The sequence below is a fragment of the Lepidochelys kempii genome, chromosome 5 (genome assembly GCF_965140285.1).
Source record: "Lepidochelys kempii isolate rLepKem1 chromosome 5, rLepKem1.hap1, whole genome shotgun sequence".
Lineage (NCBI taxonomy): Eukaryota > Metazoa > Chordata > Testudines > Cheloniidae > Lepidochelys > Lepidochelys kempii.
The window spans coordinates 121,539,754-121,562,476 of NC_136384.1; the positions used below are offsets into that span (position 1 = coordinate 121,539,754).

Below are 22,723 nucleotides of genomic sequence, written 5' to 3' on the forward strand. Positions count from 1 at the left end.
GCTCCTCGGGCCGGTTTTGTTCAATATCTTCATAAATGATCTGGAGGATGGTATGGATTGCACCCACAGCAAGTTTGCAGATGACACTAAACTGGGAGGAGAGATAGATACGCTGGAGGGTAGGGATAGGATACAGAGGGACCTAGACAAATTGGAGGATTGGACCAAAAGAAATCTGATGACGTTTAACAAGGACAAGTGCAGAGTCTTGCACTTAGGACAGAAGAATCCCATGCACTGCTACAGACTAGGGACCGAATGGCTCAGCAGCAGTTCTGCAGAAAAGGACCTAGGGGTTACAGTGGACGAGAAGCTGGATAGGAGTTAACAGTATGCCCTTGTTGCAAAGAAGGCCAATGGCATTTTGGGATGTATATGTAGGGGCATTGCCAGCAGATTGAGGGACTTCCCCTCTATTCGACATTGGTGAGGCCTCATCTGGAGTACTGTGTCCAGTTTTGGGCCCCACACTACAAGAAGGATGTCGAAAAATTGGAAAGAGTCCAGAGGAGGGCAACAAAAATGATTAGGGGACTGGAACACATGACTTATGAGGAGAGGCTGAGGGAACTGGGATTGTTTAGTCTGCAGAAGAGAAGAATGAGGGGGGATTTGATAGCTGCTTTCAACTGCCTGAAAGGGGGTTCCAAAGAGGATGGTTCTAGACTGTTCTCAGTGGTAGCTGATGACAGAACAAGGAGTAATGGTCTCAAGTTGCAGTGGGGGAGGTTTAGGTTGGATATTAGGAAAAACTTTTTCACTAGGAGGGTGGTGAAACTCTGGAATGCGTTACCTAGGGAGGTGGTGGAATCTCCTTCCTTAGATATTTTTAAGGTCAGGCTTGACAAAGCCATGGCTGGGATGATTTAGTTGGGGATCGGTCCTGCTTTGAGCAGGGGGTTGGACTAGATGACCTCCTGAGGTCCCTTCCAACCCTGATATTCTATGATTCTATGAATGCAAAATCTCATTTGATGGTTCAACAGATGACAAACTGTGATACTCCCTATTGCAAGCCCTAATTTATACACTACTATTCTGCTCTACTGCTGATAAACATATTAAACAAATGATAGTGTTTTTTTAAAAAAAAGACATGGCAATTTCTGAATTGTGTGGATCGTGCTGACCTTTGTCACTTTTCTTTTGAATATTTGACACACTTGTTACACACACTTAAGATATAACGACATTTCTGGAAAGGAACAGAAAAATTTCTACTGAGCCAGGAAAAGCCATTCAAAACGTTAGTCTATGCAATGAGCTGTCTGGAATTCTACTGTTAATTATATACAAACCAGCCACTAAAAAGAAGTCATGCTCATCCATGGCAAATACAATGTTGTCCAATACAAGTTGAACCATCTCCTTCAGCTTGTACAGAATCTCAAATTTCACGTACAGAAATGGTCAAGTTTCAAGCCCTCATGGTTGCGAAAACCTTAAAAAATGTGTACCACGTATAACTGATACTGCATCTGCCAGGCAGTGGGAACTGCTGATTGTTTTCTTAGTTAATAAGAGAACAGCTTCTGCTATTGCACTGCTTGGACTGTAGACTTTACAACTGTTCATCCATGTGCTCTGCTGTTCAGCTGGGATGAGCCTTTCCCCACACTCCTACATTCCCCACAATCCTAGTTCTTTCATACTTCCCCTCTCCTAGGCCAGGGCTATTCTAGCCTCACCTTTCTGCTAGCTGAGATTAATAAATCTAAGGGACTCCTCCCATTCTGTTGCCTTGCAGCGTTTATCCCACAACTGACCCTAGTTTCTAATTCCCTATGCCTCTGGAGGCAGACTTAAGACTCAGGCTATGTCTACACTATCACTTATACTGATCTAACTTATGTTGCTCAAGGGTATGAATAAGCCACCCCCCTGAGCGACATAAGAGCCACCGACCTAAGAGCCAGTGTGGATAGCATTATGTCAGTGGGAGAGTTTCTCCCATCAGCATAACTACCGCTGACCGTTGGAGGTGGATTAATTACATTGACGGGAGAGCTCTCTTCTGTCGTCTTAGATTGGCTACACTAGAGAGCTTACAGCAGTGCAGCTGTAAGCTCTCTAGTGTAGCTATAGCTTTAGGGCATGGCTACACTTGCAGATGTAGAGCGCTTTGAGTTAAACCAGCCTTCGTAGAGCACAGTAGGGAAACCGCTGCAGTCTGTCCACACTGACAGCTTCAAGTGCTCTGGCGTGGCCACATTTGCGGCACTTGCAGCGGCACTGGGAGTGGTGCATTATGGGCAGCTATCCCAGCATGCAAGTGGCTGCAACGTGCTTTTCAAATGGGTGGGGTGGGGTGTGATGGAGTCTGTTGTGTATATGTCGGGGAGAGAGAGTGGGTTTTAGGGGGGGCTGAGATCACGTCAGCATGCTGTCTTGTAAGTTCAAACAGCAACAGACCCGCCCCCGTCGCCTCTCTCTCACACAGTATTCCAAACTAATGGTTGCTTTGTCTCGGAGCAGATAAGCAGCTGGCTGTCAGAAACGGAGCTTTCAAAGGGCATTTCTGTATTCCTATAGCCGATTCCAAACAATGACAGGAGTGGCCACTTGACTTAAGGGGATTATGGGACGTTTCCAGAGGCTGATCAGAGTGCAGTAAAGCAACACCTCGTTTAAAGTGGTGCTGCGGTGCTCCAGCGAGGGCGCAGCAAACATTATTCCACTCGCTGAGGTGGAGTATCAACAGCGCTGTAGCCGCAGAGTCAGAGCACTCTACGTGTCTTGCCAGTGTGGACAGGTAGTGAGCTAGTGAGCCCGGGGCTCCTTTATTGCGCTGTATCTCCCAAGTGTAGCCAAGCCCTTAGTTCCCCATCCAGGGAAGGGTCAAAGAGCCCAAAAGCTCTAGTGTGCTTCTCCATAAACATGCAGGGAATAAGGCAGAACCCTCAGTCCCTCTGGAGAATGCAGGGTATGATTCTAAAAGGGAGCATTCAAGAAGCTAGGTCAGGCACCTGGCAATAGGGGAACAGATGAGTGACTGTGGTTTTGAAGTGCTTCTGCCGAGATGTAATGGATTTGGTGGGAAAGGGAAGATAACTGATGTCTCAGACATGAAAGGTGAGTGAGTAATGGATGGAGTATCTGTATCAACAATACAAATGGGGCTTGTCAGAGTGTGACCTACTTGATCAGAGTGAAAAGGATAAGAAATAGGCATATAGTGTGTGTCCAGATGAATATTTGCACACTTAATATGTGCATGATTTTATTGAGTAGGGATTGTCATTTTCTTATGCAAATAAAGGTGAATTAGATTTCTCCCCATGCTGATAAGCTCTTTCGACAGTTTTGCAAGATTGATGGAAGTATTATACAATTTTAAAGGGGAAAAACACTAGATATTTCTTATATTTTATTATGGTGAATCAAAAACTCACTGCATTTATTTGGTTCCAAAAACCATGGAAACCTACATTTCAGCAGTTAGTTCCTCTCTCTCCACAAACTAAATAGATTTTCTGGATATTTTGCAAATTTCCAGTTGCTCGCCAATCTCCAGTGCTGGCTTTTTTCCTAGTAAATTCACATAAATTCATTACCCTGCTGTATATGATACAAGGAATACTTACATGTTAAACAAAAAAAACAAAAAAAGGTGTCATCTGTAAAAAGCCACATTTTCCTCTCTTCTCCCCACATGACCTTCTGCAACATAGTCTGAGATTAGCATACTGGGAGAAAACAAAAGCAGAAAGGCCTGGATTCTGCAGTTGTTTCTTTAATGTAGTAAGGAAATGAAATAGTTTATTTAAGACTGAACTGACCAAAACTGGGACAAAAATTGAAAGAAATATTTTATTGGAGAGAACAGCCCCACATTCTTTTCAGTACAAGTCTTCCACTCACTACTACAGAGGCAAAATTAAAGTTGCGGGAGTACAAGAGTTATCTTCTGTATCTAGTTCTTTGGAGATGTCAAGGATGCTTCCACTTTGGGGAGATTAACCTCCAATAACGTCAGCCTGTAAAGAGCTAGCTGAAAACTGATGGACTATTCTCCCAAATTGGACAGCATATCTAGTTGCCAAGTCTAGAGAATAATGCTGCATAAATGCTCAAACTGACTCCAAGTTGCAACCTTGCATACCTCTGAGATAGACACATTCCTCAGACATATTGTTTTTGGCCTGATGGAACAAGTTTCAGGACTATGAGATAAGAGACACCCACAAGGTCATAATGTTTGTATATAAGGTTGTATCCACTTACACAAGATGAGCAGAATTTATCTGAACTTACTTTTATGAACTTATTTTTATAAACTACAGTCTAGAGACAGGTTTCAAAGTGGTAGCCGTGTTAGTCTGTATCAGGAAAAAGAATGAGGAGTACTTGTGGCACCTTAGAGACTAAAATTTGAGCATAAGCTTTCGTGGGCTAAAATCCACTTCATCAGATGCATGCAGTGGCAAATACAGTAGGAAAATACACACACACAGAACATGAAAAAATGAGTGTTGCTATACACACTATAACAAGAGGCAGTAATTAAGAGTTCCCAATCCACACAACCTAGCTTCCCATGGTAGGAAATGTGGCTTAGGAGAAAAGTAGCCAACAGGGCCTGAATCTTTAGTTCTTCATATTCAAAATGATGACCAACAATACATTTTTAAGAGATAGTATTTGAGAAGCTGGAGTTACAGTGATCATTCTCTTAAAGGCTCAAATGATACCTAAGTCCACAATCCTATGGTGATTCATGAATAGATTGGTAAGACATTACATAGTTCATTTAAGAATCTTGACAAGTTATTCAAACTACCTCTACTTGAAAACAGGAAGCCAATATCAAACAATACAAAAACAGAAAATATTCTGAGCAGCTAATCTGAACAAAACAAGAGAAACCTGCATAGCTAGAAAAAAAATGGAACTTGAACAAAGTCTGTGTCAGAACTTACTGGTTGGCAGATGGTGGGATGCCACCAACAGAAAAAAAAGTCAAAGACAAAGAACCAGACTTATCTTATTTCACTATCATGATAGCTGTTATATTTATTGCAAAGTGGCTGTTTGGCCTCCTGAACCTGCAGATGTTATGCGGAGTAATACTCTTTCCTATATGTTGAAGGGGTTGGGTTTGTAAGTAGACCTGAGCTCTAGTGGTGAGGCTCAGTGGTTTGCTCATCCAGCAGCCTGTTTCAGGCTGCATGCCTTCATTAGGTCTTGGAATACCATTCACAGATTGTAATTACAAATAAATGAAGGTCCATAACTCCCTGCAGTTAATTAAAGTGAACTAAACTCTTTTTCCACACATCCTCCTTCCAGGCAAAACACTAGATAGGATTCCTATTACGTGACTACAAAGCACTTTTGAAACTAATTTTTTTTACACTGGTTAAATCATTGAACATAAACCTGATATGTATTTTTTAGCTTCCAAATGAATCAGACCAAAAAAAACTGTTCTCCATGTCCACTGAAGGTAGATTGTGCACACACGCGCACGCTCACTCCATTGTAGGTGACGTCAGCAGTTCATTTACAGGTGGGGAGACTTCAGATCATCTGAGGAGAGACCACCACACTGACTTGCCAAAGCTGGCATCATCAAGAGAGGACTGAGTGATGGTATAATGAACAGAAAGGTATACACAGATGACTCTGTTGCTCCCTTGCATATATCCACTATTGGAACATTGCTCAGGAAAGCTGAAGTGGTGCACTAAGTTCTGATGGAGTGAGCTGTTTTTCTTGATGGAGGAGACACTTCAGCAAGCTCATACCAGAATTTGACAGTCAGAAGCCCAGCGAGATTTGCCGAGATGACACTGGTTGATCCTTAGCTCTTTCAGCATAAGCCACAAGGTCTGAGGAAAGATCTAAAGGGTCTTGTATGGTCCAAGAAAAACACCAGGGCTCTACGAACATCCAAGATATGGAGGTGCTTCTTTTGCCTTACACAAATGGGGCTTTGGGGGGGAAACACCAGAAAGTTAATGGTTTGGTTTAGAAGAAAGGCTGACACTACTTTAGGCATGAACTTAGGATGTTGCCTAGGGCAGTGCTTCTCAACCAGGGATACGCATATCCAGAGGTCTTCCAAGTGGTACATCAACTCTTCTAGATATTTGCTTAGTTTTATAACAGGCCACATAAAAAGCAGTAGTGAAGTCACTACAAATTAAAATGTCACACAATGACTTATTTATACGGCTTTATATAGTATACACTGAATTGTTTATTTTATAATTGATTTATAATTATATGGTAAAAATGAGAAAGTAAGCAATTTTTCAGTAATAGTGTGCTATGACACGCTATTGTATTTTTGTGTCTGATTTTGTAAGCAAGCAGTTTTTAAGTGAGGAGAAACTTGGGGTATGCAAGACAAATCAGACTCCTGAAAGGGATACAGTCGTCTGGAAGGGTTGAGAGCCACTGGCCTAGGGAACACCCTGTCCTTATGAAAGGCCATGAAAGGGTAGGAGAGCCTAAAGTTCTGAAACCCTCCTTGCGTTAGTAATTGCCACCAAAAACATCATCTTGGACCTGGCCAAGAAGTTAACAAAAATTTCTAGAGTAATTTAGTCATATCCTTTGCTCGCAGTTATATGACTCTTATATAGTAAATTTAACACATTTAAGATTTTTTCTATTGTGTTCACTGTTCCTCAAAGTGCTTAAGTGGTAAGTACAAACCATGAATATGAAATAAGCAAGATACAAGACTGTATCTTTCAATTTTGTACAGCAACTAATGCTCTATAGGTATTACAATATAAGAACCTCTACACAGTCCAGCAAAACTCTGCTTTGTGGTTCTCTGCCTATGTGTAGCTATATTACAGAATCAAGATATATACAATTAATGTGGATAACTGAGACTGCAAGTATTATACATGTAACCAAGGCATGATACTAAAAAAAAGTATCTTTTCATTATTTAAATATTGTGTTTGGCTTAAAGGCTGACACTTATCTATATGGATTCCCTCTACAGCTCCTGAAACTAGGAAGATGTCAAGACCTATAGGCAAGGATTCTATTTGAAGCTCGATCTCAAAAGGATAAAAATGTGGTGATAGTTTCTCTTTATAATGTGCTCTGAATTTATGCTGTGTTCAATGAGCCTGTTGCATCATGGTTATGATTTTTTTTTTTTTACATAAAAAGATGAATTACCCCTCTAGTTTAACCCATCAAATCTGCTTACTAAAAATCAAATTCAGTCTTTTCCTCATGCTTTTACTGGGGGGGAAATACTTTAGAAAGAAGAAAGTCAACTAGAATATACTCCTGAGAAAGAGTCCCCCTTCTGTCCATAGAACATTGATCTCAATGCTCAAGAGCGTTTTCTCCCAAAACTCTAAAGGAGATATTATCTAATTTATTTCCCCACCCACCTATCTAGTTTTTAGTCATGGGATTTCATTCTAGAGCTGATCAACCAGAACGGTACTCACCCTCACCAAACTTAAAAATTTTATCTAATTACCAGATTCCTACCCCACCTCCCTCACTTTTTTGTGTGATCTGATGGTATGGTACTGCACGCCCAATCTTGGATCTTTGAAAATCATTGTGCATAAGCCTAAAAATACTTACATGCCAAAATGTCAAGTCCTACGTACACAAACATGACTTTAAACGTTTAGAGTCTGTGAGGCAATCTTAATTTTAATCACAAATCTGTCTACCTACGAATTAGGGCTGTCAAGCAATTAAAAAAATTTCTCTCGATTAATCGCGCTGTTAAACAATAATAGAATACCATTTATTTAAATATTTTGGATGTTTTCTACATTTTCAAATATATTGATTTCAATTACAACACAGGATACAAAGTGTACAGTGCTCACTATATATTTATTTTGATTACAAATATTTGCACCTTTTAAAAACAAAAGAAACAGCATTTTTCAATTCACCTAATACAAGTACTGTAGTACAATCTCTATCATAAAAGTTGAACTTACAAATGTAGAATTATGTACAAAAAAAACTGCATTCAAAAATGAAATGTAAAACTTCAGAGCCTAAAAGCTCACTCAATCCTACTTCAGCCAAATCGCTCAGACAAACGAAGTGTGGTTAAAATTTGCAGAAGATAATTCTGCCTGCTCTGGTTTACAATGTCACCTGAAAGTGAGAACAGGCACTCGCATGGCAACAGTGTAGCCAGCATTGCAAGATATTTACATGCCACATGCGCTGAAGATTCATATGTCCCTTCATGCTTCAACCACCATTCCAGAGAACATGGGTCCATGCTGATGATGGGTTTTGCTTGATAAAGATCCAAAGCAGAGCAGACTGATACATGCTCATATTCATCATCTGAGTCAGATGCCACCAGCAGAAGGTTGATTTTTTTTTTTTTGGATCGTTTGCATTCTGCAGTTTCTGCATCTGAGTGTTACTCTTTTAAGACTTCTGAAAACCATGCTCCACACTTCGTCCCTCAAGATTTTGGAAGGCACTTCAGATTCTTAAACCTTGGACTGAGTGCTGTAGCTCTTTTTAGAAATCTCACATTGGTACCTTCTTTGTGTTTTGTCAATTCTGCTGTGAAAGTGTTCTTAAAATGAACACATGCTGGGTCATCATCCGAGACTGCTATAACATGAAATATATGGCAGAACGCAGGTAAAACAGACATACAATTCTCCCCCAAGGAGTTTAGTCACAAATTTAATTAATGCATTTTTTTTTTCTAAATGAACATCAGCAGCATGGAAGCATGTCTTCTGGAATGGCGGCTGAAAAATGAAGGGGCATACGAATGTTTAGCATATCTATAAATACCCTGCAACGCCAGCTACAAAAGTGCCATGCAAATGCCTGTTCTTACGTTCAGGTGACATTGTAAATAAAAAGCAAACAGCATTATCTCCCTTAAATGTAAACAAACTTGTCTGTCTTCATGCCTGGCTGAACAAGAAGTAAGACTGAGTGGACCTGTAGGCTCTACAGTTTTACACTGTTTTCTTTTTGAGTGCACTGATGCAACAACAAAAAACCTACATTTGGAAGTTACACTTTCACGACAAAGAGATTGCACTACAGTACTTGTATGAGGCGAACTGAAAAATACTATTTCTTTTGTTTATCTTTTTACAGTGCAAATATTTGTAATTTGGCATTTTTAAACACAATTGTAAGACTCCAGTTTCTTAACGCATCATGCACAAAATCTGAATGTAAACTGGGCTTGAGAACTAGAGTCTCAGACTGAAAACATATGTAATGGGCCTTAAACAGAAGCAAAAAAAACCTGACACCAAATGTCCCTGTCCCAGTTTTCTATGTCCTTGGTCCTGAGTGCAGAATACAAGCTATTACTGCTCTTCATAAACAATATCTATTTGTAACACTAAACTCAATTTCCAGTGAATCAACATTTTAAAGTTTGGTAAGAAAAACTCATATGGACTCATAAAGGACAGGAGATTGACTGCTGAACGCTCAGTTTTTTAAAAAATGTTGAAGGCTGAAATAAAGGTACAGGAACATTGCTAAGACATAAATAGCACAATAATACATGATTGATATGAACATCAATATGGTATCAACAAGAAACAGAAGTGCTATAAATAAAGAGGGTAACAAGTGCATATGGAAGGACAGAAAAAGATTCCTACCTTTAAACCGACTGCTATAAGATCTGTAACAACACTGTATGAAAAAAAATGAAGAGAGAAAATGGAAAAAGTTAGAGAGCAAGTTATTGCAAAGGCAGTGATAAATAAGGTTAAAGAAAGAAAGAAAAACATTGTTATAAATTATAAAGGAAAGAATGTGATGAGCTGTGGAATTTTTTTGTTTGTTTTATTTTGTTTTTTGCAAAGGAAACTGGATAATCTAGTAATGCACAGTATGAAATAAAGCAAAGTTTTAGCTGGTGGGAGCACAGCAAGTGATAGCAATTCCGCTCAGTCACTGTAAAAAGGGCATATACAATTATGTAATTTTTCATTTTGACATAATTCCTCCATACACACCCTCAAAAAAGTAAAAGTAAAAGGAACACTGGACTGTAACATTTATTTCTCCCCTGCCCCTGGAATTACAAGTATGTATCAAGTCTATTTTTGTAGCCCAAATTTCCACTGTTCTTCAAAACTGAGCGTGTATGTATAGATTTTACAGAAGTGAGAAAGTTACATTTTAAAAAATCATTTCCTCCCGCAGATCAGGAAAATGTCATGAAAATATGTCAATCAAGAGGATCTCAATTAAATCTGTCCTTTCCTACCCTCAACTGCTTCACCAGAAACTAAGTTAGGGGTATCAAACTAATTCTGTAGAAAGAATTCAACTTTTTAAACTATGGGGTTGGCAATGCTGAAACTAAGTGGCCAAAAATGTTAAATCAGGCCCACAAAATCACAAAGATTTTTAAAAAAAAAAAGGGGGGGGGGGAAGGTTTTTGCTTTCTGTTTTTGCCTAGTATTTGCCTTCTGATTTTGAGTCTTCAGAAATTATGTTTTTAAGCTTTTCTCTGCAACCATGAGCGCCAGGAATGAACTTTTATAAATGAAAGCTGAGATTCTCACCTAACCACATGACTCCAGAACCTGAGGCTTTTACGAATACACCAAATGTGGCAAGAGTGGCAATAAAATCATGAGAGTTCACAACACTGGACTGGGATATAAATTTAGGACTACGTGCTATTCTCAGTCCCACTAATGTCAATGAAAAATTTGCATAAAGATGGATGGTAGAATATATGACCTTTATAGATTAGCTAAAAGTTCAGTTACTATTTCTTCAGTGCTATCTGATATCCAGCTTCACTCAGTGGGGAAAATATGCTTACATTTATGACACCCACTATTCTTGTCTCGTCTTCCCTTTCTATTCTCCTTTCTCCATTTTTCAACCACTTCCCTGACTGTCCCTCTGTTCTTTCTCCTGCATTTCCTTCCCTGCAGCAACTTCCAATTCCCATTCCCAGTGGGAAACACTTCCATACCCTACCCCATACCATCCATTTAACTGAACAGCAATAAAATACAGTACTTATGGATATGTCTACACTACAGCGGCTCAGCAACACCACTGCAGCTTTCCTACTGTAACACTGTAGGGTAAATTTTTTACCCCCTGTGCTATGTAGGTAGGTCAACCTATGTTTTAGATGTAAGCCAGGCCTTAATACTGGTATTAGTACCATCTCTAAGCTTTAGAGTTCTCAACACCCCAATGAAATGAATGAAGGGCAAAGGGCAAACCTCTAAAATTCATTGTTTCAAGCTACTTGGCGTCTCAAGAAGACAATAGTGAATCATACTCTGTTTATATTTGAGAAGTTTTCTAACGTGGGTCTCTCAATCTCTCTTGTTGAAGCTGTTCCAGTTTGTATAAATAATTATATCATTGAATTGTGCCAGAGAAAGAGACTGACTCTTTAGTTCCATGGGCAGGGCAGACACACCTCCGGTGAGAAATACATGTCCAAATATCAGGGAGAAGAGTGAATTGAACCAAGATCTCCCACATCCTGGGTGGTGCTAAGGGTTTAGAGGGAAACTCTGTCCCAGATCCTTATGAAAAGCAGAAGAACAGCTCTGTATAGCTCTCTCCTGCAGCCTATGGGGAAGAGCTGTATTTCATGACCCGCACAAGACCATCCTGCAAGTGACCACCAACGATATGCACATTTGCCATATAAAGACAACGAAGGGGTTACCAATCAATGATCCCTTAGAAAGGATCCTGCTTTGGGAATAGACCAGAAAGTCCAACAACTTTGCTGCTCCTATCTGAATGTTATACTAGTTTTGGATCATCACTCTTGTGACTGTGTACACTGCACATATAAAAAAATTAGTAATGCTTTGGTTAAATTGTAAGCTCTTAGTGAACACTTTTTTTTTTTTTAAATACACTAAAGCTGTGTTCTTTTGATCCAGTTGCTCCTAGAATTTGCTGCTGAGCCATGATGATCTGTGTCCTCCCTAACCGGTTTAAATTCCATTGTGCATGCATCATGTCTTTTAATGAATAAGCATGGCAGAAAGTTGAACTGACTTTAAGTGCTATGACTAAGAAAATTCACCTCAGAGCAGTCAGATCAATGGTTACACCACTGACTTATGGATGAATGTTCATTCACCAGCTTTTGGAACAGAGGTTTGGGGAAAACTGGATTAACAGTAGAAACCAAGGAAAGTGTTCTTTTCCCCTTCATCCTGCTCTCCTGGTTACTATACCACTTCTGTTGAAAATAGTTTTATTTGCATGCTCATTAAAACAGACTCTTATTTTCACATGTTCAAGATTTTAAAAAATAACCATTTTCTTCAGGTGTTGTGAAAAATTAAGCTTGTGGAACACAAGACTACCCAAAACAGAATAATGAACATTTAAGCAAAGTTTTTAGTTCTCAATGGTTCATGCTCTAAAAACATTTAGATGTGGTGTGTGTCAGAGGGGACCTTTCAGAGCGTGGGGAAAGAATCTTGAGGGATACTTCTGCATCTACAGCTACACCTTTTAAGACTGAAAGAGACCATTATGAACATTATATCATACAGAATCAATTTCCTGAGCTATATTTTTCAAATACTCAAGAGTTAAGCTATTAGCTTCTTTCCTCCTCAGTACAAGCTGAAAACTCTAGGAGACTATTCACCTGCAATTAACAAGCTATCCCTTCAAAGTTTTAAATTCCAGTACACTCAATCATGCACCAACAACTGCGTTCAAATGCTTGATCTCGTCATGAATTTACGAGAAAAAATTATCAATGTTTCACTTCAGTCACAGACAAAACGACATCAAGGATACAGATATTGTGCAACTGTTGAATCATCCAGAGTACACTGTAAGAAAATTTCAAGTACTGTGCTCTAACCATATTTTCATTACACAATTAAATCCAACTCTATCATTTCCTGATGTAATTATGGCATAGATTTGCTTTTAAAAAAACACACACACACAGAAGACCACTATATTATTTTATATGGTTATCATAATTTGTGATCACAGGAGGTGCCTGAGCTACAGCTCAAACGGTGCAAGAGATCGAGGGAGACTGTTGGCAGAGCAATGTATTAGGGTCCATCCCACACAGGTTCATAACAGCCAGAGTTTGTTAACCTTTAGAGAATGTTCTGTGGCCCATCAGGAGCTGGAATATGGCTGAGGAAATACTGGTGGTGGTTTATTAATTTTTTGTTGTATGCATGTTGTTGCTGGTGTGTTGTTAGTAAGTGACAAACTCCATGTATTAAAAATATTTAAGTTTGTCAAGAACATCCAGAGCTTGGGATAGGTGCTCTTTCTACATAGTAGGTCTTGTTTATACATTATTTTTGCACTATTTAAGTATACTGGTTTAGAAACGCAGTTAAATTGGTGCAAAAAAGTGTTTAGATTTATAATGCACTTCAGCTTTATTTAAACAAAAGTTGTGGCCTATGAAGCCTTAAGAATTATAGTGAGCAAGAGATTACTGCAGCTTTAAGGCTAAAACATTGTGTGTGGAATTCCTTGTCAGCTGGAAGCAGTTGCAGCTAGAGACTGAACCCAGTAACAAACTGGCTGGATGTATCTTGTAAATGAATACCTAATAACTGTGCTTACTCAATTCATTTTTATTGTTCCAGTATTTCTTGTTCCAGTACTGTTCCAACATTTTTAAATAAGCTCAATTACTTTAGTTGCAACAATTGTTGCAACTAAAGTAACTGAGCTTATTTGAAAATACATATTTTCCTTTTGTTTTTGGTAGACCCAACCCCCTCCCCAAAATCACAATCACAGATGAAGTGATTTATACTTTTCCTTTAATCTTGCTACTGGATCTAAAGTAATTAAAATGCAATTTCCCTTTTACTACATTCCACTGGGACAATGAAAGAGGGAATCTGTTCCTCCTTCTGATTGTCATGCATTAGAACAATGTTGCAAAGATCAAGTTCCAAACTTCATAGAGGAACACATGAATCCTCCCTGATTTAGTATAATCTTGCATTCTAAGCATTGATTTTAGGTATAAATTAACCTTAGTGTGCCATAAAAATGAAGTTCCTCCTGTATGTACAGTTTGCATAAAAGCTTCAATACATAAAATGCAACTTTTCTCAACACAGTGCTATAAAATATTTTAATCATTTTGAAGATTTATATAATTAAGATTTTCTGTTATGAAATAAGTTCTTAAGAATTTAAGAATAAAACCAGGTTAAACTGAATCCAATCCTAAATTTTAAATTATTATGCCTTTCTTGAAGGCTTAGGTTTTCAAAAGTGACTACCAATTTTGGCGTTTCAATCTGAGAAACCCACAAGGAGCCCAATTTTCAGAGTGCTTGTAGGTGCCCACTAAATATAAAACTTCCTTCAAGTCTCAAATGGGCACCAAAAACTGGAAACAAAGTCATCTCAGTTTTGAGCATCTAAGCAGATATTAACAACCCTAAGATCCTTTACCAAAGACAAATAAGGTTGTCAAAAGCAGGAATTGGATGTGCAAAAAAAAGTAATTCACCTTTAACTAACCCAGCTGTACTTAGCTACTGAAACTATGTTGTGCGTCACATGCTATTCTAAAGGCTGTAATAAAAGACTATCATCTGCAAAACAAAATCTGTCCACTTTATTAGAGGCTTCACATACAGTTACATAAATACAATTAAAACTTATTCAAACCTATACAATTTGTATACTGTTCACTATTTATACACAGAAAAGGATGCTGTTCAACTTGAAATCTAGTCACTTAAAAATTGAATTGAAAGTATTTTCAGGTATTATACATCTACCACCTAGTACCACTTCCATTCCCCCATCCTGCTTCCTGTTGCAGCCTTAAAATCTACATTAACAGGAAGAAATGATTAAATAGAGAAAGAAACTAACTATACAAAGTGGAAAAGACAGAAAATGCCTATACCTAGGTGGGAACCCAGAATTTTTGTTTAATATGAAATTCTGTGATGGAGGGACGGGGGAGGAGTGGGAATCTGTTTTGGAACAGAACCAAAAAACCCCCACAATCTTAAGTTTCCTTTTAAAACAAAATCCATTAGAAAAAAAATCATTCTGATCAGAACAAAATATTTGTTTTACTTTTAAAAATTTTTATAATATTAGAGAATATAAATTTGTTTCAATTTTTAAAATTTGTTTTTTCAAAAAAGAAAATCATAACTTCCGTACCAATAAGGTCAAAACCTTCAGTTCCATTTAACAATATGTTGTCAAAACCCACACATTCTGCAAAATATGTAGCTTTAGATGAATCAGCATTTCCAAAAGAACATTATGTTGGAAGACTGCCAACTTTATTAACAACATTTATGTAGCACTAGAAGACTATGATCAATTTGGGCTTCACTGTGTTAGGTGCTGTACAAATATAGAATTTCCATAATTTGTTTCAGTATTCTTAGGTGTTACCTGTAAGTACTCTAAGTAAAAAAATAAAGACATCAGATGTGATTTTAAATTAACAGAGGAATGGGACTGGCTTTGAAGTATCACCATGTACTAAAAGTCAGACGTCCACAGCACTTTTCTTCCTACTGTTGTTACAACATTTATATGATTACGGAAACTCAGTGTAATCATACAAAATATTTCTCCAGTTTGTCATCATATTTTCTTTTTTGTTTAAAAACCAATATTGTCAAGGAAACTCACAAGTAATTTTAATTTTATTTTTTAAATCAACTCGGTTTTGAATTAATAGCCTCCCCCTTAAAATTTGTTGTAAAAGTGTACAGATTAATACTCCAATTCTGTAAACATATATGCATGTGCTTAACTAGACAGGTGAGTAGTCCAACTGAAGTCAAAAGGACTACTCACTGCATAAAGTGTTAAGTGTTTGCAGGAGCAAGGCCTTAAAGTTATCTTATAAAATGGTATTTAAAGTATATAACTAAAGATACAAATTGCTGTCTAACCTTATGTAATAATATGGTGAAGCAGTTATGCTTCATTCAAACACAGAACTCTGTTTCCACATCAATACTCCTATTGTGCTCCAGTAATATAGTGATTGTAGTTCAACATACCAGAACCCAGAAGTTTCATGCTTCATACAAAAAACATAGCTAACATGAAGGTATGGACTTAAATCGCAGCTTGAATTACAGTCTTCAAAAATCTCATTAAATTGTCACTTTACAATTCAGAATTGTGAATTCAAAACAGCATGTGTCTGTTTAATTATGTTTACCCTAAAGTGGCAAGAAGGTACTTAGAGGTGTATCTCTGTGATACCCCTAGCAAGAGTCCAGGTTAATTGTTGAGAACATATAAGACATTCATATAATCTACCATGAAACCTTATTTGACATTATATGAAGTCACTCCGCTCACCACTGCAAAACAGGAGTAACTATGTTCAAGTCAATGGAAGTAACACCAGCATAAAATCAAGACTTTGGCTTTGACAGATTTAGGTATCCCCAACCGTTGTTTACATCATTATAACGCGCAGTCTCCTCCGACAGAGGAAACTCGACAACACAAACAGTCCCCTACAGATCAGAGTATTGCTGTAGTATGTCCAACCCTTTCACCTAAGGCCAGGCAGGGACGCTGCCCGACCCAAGTACTCCGTGAAACGATCATGTGCTCCGACCACAACCCGCAGCCTGGGAGGCTCCGCTCCTTGACGTTAGCAGGTCCGCACAGCGCCCCTCCCTCCCAGCAGCCGGTTGAGCCTGTCCCTGGCTTCCCCAGCACGGCCCACGCTGCCTTCCAGTCCGCCTTGTTTTTCGCCCCTCTGCTGACCGAGGGGGACCAACAACCCAACCGCGCCAGAGCTTCCCGGGCGCGGCTCCGGCACAGCCCTGCCCCTTGCCGACGGCAGCCGCCGCAGCTCCCGCTGCGGACCGAAACCTCCCCGCGCCGCCGCCCCGGACCCCCAGCCCGGGGCAGGAGGGGCCGCGGCGGCCGGCTGACACGGCCGCGCACCAGCGTTATCTAAGAGGGAGGCACCGGGGCGAGCGGCCGCTCCGGCAGGGGCCTCGCGGCTCACAGCAGCGTCGCCCGCGCCCCGGCCCCGCGCCAAGTTTGAGCCTCGCCCGCTGTCAGCGAACAGAGAAGTTGAACCCCCCTCCCCTCCCCTCCCCCCCCCGGCCCCGCTCGAGGGCCTTGTTCGCGCCCCCCACGCCCCCGCCGGACCCTCCTCAGACAGCGGGAGCGGCCCCACCGGCCCGAGGGAGGCGAGTCACCTCAGACACGGGATCAGCCCCGCCCCTACGGGGAACCCTCCGCTACCCGGCCACATCCCCCCCAGCTCCACGGGCAGAAAGCGGCCGCCAGGACCGGGTGGGCGCAGGGAGGAGCGGGGCGCGCCCCCGGGGGCCCAGGCGCGTACTCACCCATCCATGGCACAGACAGGAAGGAGCGGCGAGGGACCGGGGGGGGGGAGAGCGGCGCGGCGGCGGGTGCCACAGGAGGGGAACGCGAGAAGGATGGGAGAGGAGCCGGGGTAGGGAGGGACGGAGTGAGCGCTGAAGGCGGGGCTGCCCCTTCCGCGCATGCGCCGCGGTGAGACAGGGGGAGCCCCCCCCCCCTCCGCAGACGACACACCCAGGCCCAACCTCACGGCGAGGTAGCGCGCGCGCCGGGACCAAGCGCCTGACGTCGCCGGCGCAAGGCTTCGCCCCGCCCCGCCGTTCCGAGCGGGGCCGTTCAGCGCGCGCCACACACACACACACACACTCTGGTAACCCTCCGCGTAAGTGTGCGCCAAGCCGGCCCCTCCTTGCCCTTTCCCCGCCCCCAGGCTCCTCGCGCGGGGCGCGCTCCCGGTGGCTGGGGCGGGCTCTGCTCCCGTCGCGGACGGCGGCTCGTTTCTGTCCCGGGCTGGCGCGTAGCCGACCCGGGCCTGAGGAACAGCCTCATGCAGAGCGAGGGGCCGGGCACCTGGCCCGGGAAAGAGGATGTGAGATACCCCTCACATCGCGGGGCCCTGGAGACGGGCTGGGGGGGGGCCTAGGGCTGGGGGTGTCACCGCCTGGCTGCCAGGCCCCTGTGGAGAAATCGAAATCTCCCGCCCATTTTACTTTACTTACACAGGCCACCTTTTGGTGGCGCCCCCTGAGCTCCAGGCCTGCAATTGCCCCCCCCTCCCCCGAGCCCTGTCTGTAGCTCTCTGGGGCATCATGCACCCAACTCCGCCCTGGGCCAGGCAGGGTGATTCCCCTGCGTTTCAGGGGCAGAGAGACGGGGGGGTGGGGTCCTCACCCCGCTCAGGACCGGGCTCTGCCTTTGTTGCTCGCAGAGGTGCCCTGGCGGTGAAGCTGCCACCTGGTCTGCGATGCATGCCTGAGCCCTTGTGCCGTGGCTGCATCAGATTCAGATGAGCGGGGGGGGGGGGATTTCTCTGCCTCCTTGGGTATGGCCAGGTGTGTTACTGGCCCCACCGCTGTCATGGATCGCACTGTGGGTTGGCTCAAGTGAAAAGTTTATAAATAAGAAAAGTAACAAAATACCAGCGTGAACTGTAGCTGTATAAAGGTGTATTTCAGTGTTTCCTTCTGTCCCATATGCACTCCTCTGAAGAATCATAGACAACAATCCCTTACACCTATGAGAATCCTACTGCATCACCGCTCTGGGCAAAGAGCTGTCCATGTGGATTCAGCTGCAGATTGGGGGTCTCAGAATATAAATTCTTGGCATAAAGGACAGTGGCCCCATCTGTATTTGTACAACATGTAGCGTAGTGGTACCCCAACCCTGATTGACTCATCTGGGAGCTACCACAGTACAAATAATAATGGTGGCTGTTGCAGAGGACTATACCACATGCTGACTCAAAGGGTGATGGGACCTTCTCAAGTCTTTTAAAGCTGAGCAAGCCTTTTAAAGTCAGTCTGCATTCACAAACTTGTGTTGAGTTAAAACATGTGAAAATCTGTGGTTTCAGATGGTTTCCACCCTAGACCAGGTTATGGTTAGATGCTTCAGAATGAAAGCAAAATTGAGGGTGAGTAAAGCATACAATGGAACAAAAAGACATTAGGTTGAATCCCATGCAAACCAAAACCAACAAGCTTCCCAGTACTCTGATCTCACCCTGCTGTCTAGACTCTAAATAGAAGACATGATAACATTTTTACTGTAGGAAGATTAAAATGAGCTGAGATCAGAATTACAAATACTTCCTGTAAGTTCAGGTTTTTTTTAATTCATGTATTCTAAAGTAGTTAGAAGTGAAATGACAGCAGGTTCGTGCAGATCAGAGAAAAATATGGGTTTAAAATATGAGGGTCACCCTTCAAAATGAAGAAGACAGGTGAGGGCTCAATTTGTAAGATTAATTTTACATTGTTCCCCCCAAATACAGAAGCAAAACAAACTTACCTGATCAAAAAGCCGCATTATGGGCCATTGAAGTAGAATCCACAGATACTTGGCAGAAAACATGAATTTGAAAGTGCATCTCCTCCTGAACCTTAATCAGGTCCTCTCACTCAAAATTTGTGATAATGAAAACACCATCACTAGAGAGAGGAAAATATTAATAACTCATTTCAGAGTCCTTAAAAAAAGTCTTTTCCTTAGAGGTTATGCTAAGAAAAAAGCCCCACTGTTTTTATGGCAGAATACAGATGTTTCTTATTACAAGCTAAATTTGAAGCCTGATTTTAACATACTGTGGAGGATATTCTTATAATTGGTAGAAAAATAGAAGATGGTCAGTCTCATCAACAATATTCTAGACTTCACTACCATACAAAAATCCTAAATTCACTTCCATTCGCTGTTGGTACCCAAGGCCAGTCGAGATTTGGAACAAACATTAATTACCTTGTTTTATTGCTGCAATGGAAGAGAGCAAACTTATTGTGATAGGTCTTGTGACCCTGCCTATTACATTGGTGGAGAATAGTAGAAAGAAGACACAGTTTAGGAGAAGGCTCTCTCAGGGTTAGAAGAATTAAAAGAGAGAAGAGGGAAGGTATTTTTATTTTCCCTCTCTCCTTAATTTTGATAGGAAGCAAACTTGTGCTTTTAGAGTAGATTTCCCGATCTCTATGCCATGTTTTCATTGTTTCTCTTTCAGTAGCTGCTTATCTTCTCTATTTTTCTCTCTTTCTCTGGTTGGTTGCCTCTTTTGACCTTTGTCTGCCCTTCCAACTCCAACAAGGCAAATTCTGTAGAAGGCAACAAGGCATTTCTGTAGAAGTTGGGTGGCATGTTAATTCCTGGTGTAACTCCTTTGAGGTCAGTGAGGTATAAATTTTATATATATATATATAGTATTCCACTCAACTCTTTTAGAAAGTTATTGGAAGATTATATGGTTGTTTAAAAGTGGTATATGGTATATACTTAAATGGGGCTTCCAGGAAGCCCAAAGGTCTTCGTGCACAGATCTAATTACATGATCATGTGTATAATAATTAGCCTATTCAACAAGCAAAGGATGGTTAAACAATCATGATTAGTCAACATGCTCTGTTATAGACAAACTATTGTTTCCTTGTTTCAGAAGTCCAATATTTTCTTTGTAATTTAGTTATGAGAAAGGAGAAGTTTACAGTAAAGGACTTTTGTTTAGCTTACTTACATTGTTTAAATGAACAATTCAAATATTCTCATGAGATATATAGTCCATATGCTAGTAGTCTATACACTAATATACTCCTTTACACTATAAATATCTGTCCTATCTTATTTTGCTTTTGATCCCACCATATTCACCTGCCACACATAGGGATAAGGTCATTAAAGAACCTGTAGCAGTCGTGTTATCACAAAGTTCTTTCCAAAAAGAAAAGGAGTACTTGTGGCACCTTAGAGACTAACCAATTTATTAGAGCATAAGCTTTCGTGAGCTACAGCTCACTTCCTCAGATGCATATCGTGGAAACTGCAGCAGGCTTTATATATACACAGAGAATATGAAACAGTACCTCCTCCCACCCCACTGTCCTGCTGGTAATAGCTTATCTAAAGTGATCATCAGGAGGGCCATTTCCAGCACAAATCCAGGTTTTCTCACCCTCCACCCCCCCACACAAATTCACTCTCCTGCTGGTTCTTTCCAGTTTCTCATCACCATAAAGCTGACCTCTTTTCCTAAGCAAACAGTTGTCATGTTATGTTGCAGACTGTATGGATATTAAATTTTTTTTAAAAGAATAATCTAGCATTGTTCTGATTAAAGTCCATATGGATCATCCATAATGTTTGGGATTTTTAAAATCTGTTCTTCAACAATTTCAAGATACACATTTTAGGAGATCAGTTGTGTATTTGTTTGATATGTAATTAATATGTTCTTTTCAAGTCAAATTGTAGTCACAAATAATTCCCAAGAAAATAACATTCTGTGTAGATTTAGAAAGGCAACAGAGTCCACTGGTTGCATATAGAGCTGGGACTCAGGAATCCTCGTATTCCTAATCTGGCTGTTTTAATTGACTCAAAGTGGCCTTGTAGAAATGACTAATATCTCTAGGGTGTTGCAATGCTTAATGTTGCAACACCTAACTTTTAGGCACCTAGAAAATGACAGGAACAACACTGTGATCCACAAAGCTTGAGTTGGGAATCCCCTCTCCTGGAGTCCAGTGGTGTAGGCGCCTAAGTTGTTTCTTATGAGAAGTAATTAGGCTCCTGCCTCACTGCACAAAATGGCCAGAGGATTATCTTATTGTATAACTTTTAGCCCACTGGTTAAAGCACTCATCTGGGTTGTGGGAGACCCAGGTTCAACCGACCCATCAGGCCGAGAAAGGATTTGAACAGGGATCTCCAGGAGAGAGCTTTAACCACTGAGCTACAGGATCATCTGCTCTAGGGATCCCTCAATTTCTCCTGTTGAAGCTTTTCCACTGTGTATAAATACTTAAAAGAGTCACTGGGCTAGAGAGAGAGAGAAAATTATTGTATAGCCTTGTGGGTAGGGTACCCACCTGGGAGGTGGGAGACTCAGGGTTCCATCCCGCTGCTCCAATGACTAAATATTTATATACAGAGGAACAGGTTCAACAGGAGAGACTGAGGAAACCCCAATCAGAATATTTTATAGCTCAGTAGTTAGAGCACCCGGGAGATGCTTGTTAAAGTCCTTTCTTCCCCTCTGCTTGAAGGAAGTTGAACCTGCATCTCCCACATTCCAGGTGAGTACAAATCACTTGGCTAAAAGTTATGAAGTTGAATGGGGCCCAATCTGGTATGTGGCCTCTAAGCACATCTACCACATCTGGCCCCACACATGAGATAGGCGAACAAATGCCTGTCTTCCCTCTATTTGTGGATCTCTCTGGGGCTTAGGTAGGAGATAGGTGTCTGGATGCCCAGCATGCGTACTCAGAGGGAGAAACTTAGTTGCTGAGGGAACTTTTAACCTGAAAATTTAGGCGCCAAGTGAGTTTAGGCATCTACAGGATTCAATGGGAGTTTTGTAGACCACAGTGGAGTCTAGAACTGGGACATAGACTTAGACCCAAACTAAACCCCGCAATTACACCCCTAAGTTCCTTTGTGGATCTGGGCCTTGGTGTTTTAGTTTGCCCATCTGTAAAATGGAGATGATATTCCTTATTCAATTCACATGGGTGTTGTGAGGATTTCTTTTAAGATGAAAGAAGTTATTTAATCTCTTCCATCAATTTTCAATTTAACATCATCTTTGTTCTTTTCTAGTCATTTTTATCTAATGAGATCTGAAGAGTTGGCAAGGTAATGAAGTGTTCTTTCGGCATTAAAGAGTCCAGTTCAAACTGCCTAATTACTGTCAAGTCCCAAATTTCAACTCCTCATCCAAATT

The 22,723-nt window shown here is 41.1% G+C and overlaps 1 protein-coding gene across 3 annotated transcripts in view; it reads right to left on the minus strand.

Annotated features, from left to right (window-relative positions):
• The window catches only part of PTBP3 (polypyrimidine tract binding protein 3), a 122,063-nt gene extending 104,571 nt beyond the window's left edge, over nucleotides 1–17,492 (minus strand). The window contains exons 1-2 of one of the 3 annotated variants that reach the window (XM_073345644.2): nucleotides 17,316–17,492; nucleotides 9,606–9,639 (exon numbers count right to left, since the gene is read on the minus strand). In XM_073345644.2, the coding sequence (XP_073201745.1) occupies nucleotides 9,606–9,639; nucleotides 17,316–17,476 (195 nt within the window). In that variant the 5' untranslated portion in view covers nucleotides 17,477–17,492. Of the gene's footprint in view, nucleotides 1–9,605; nucleotides 9,640–17,315 lie in introns of those variants that run through there. The other 2 variants (XM_073345646.2, XM_073345648.2) reach the window with 2 other exon arrangements.
• Nucleotides 17,493–22,723: the final 5,231 nt, after the last annotated feature.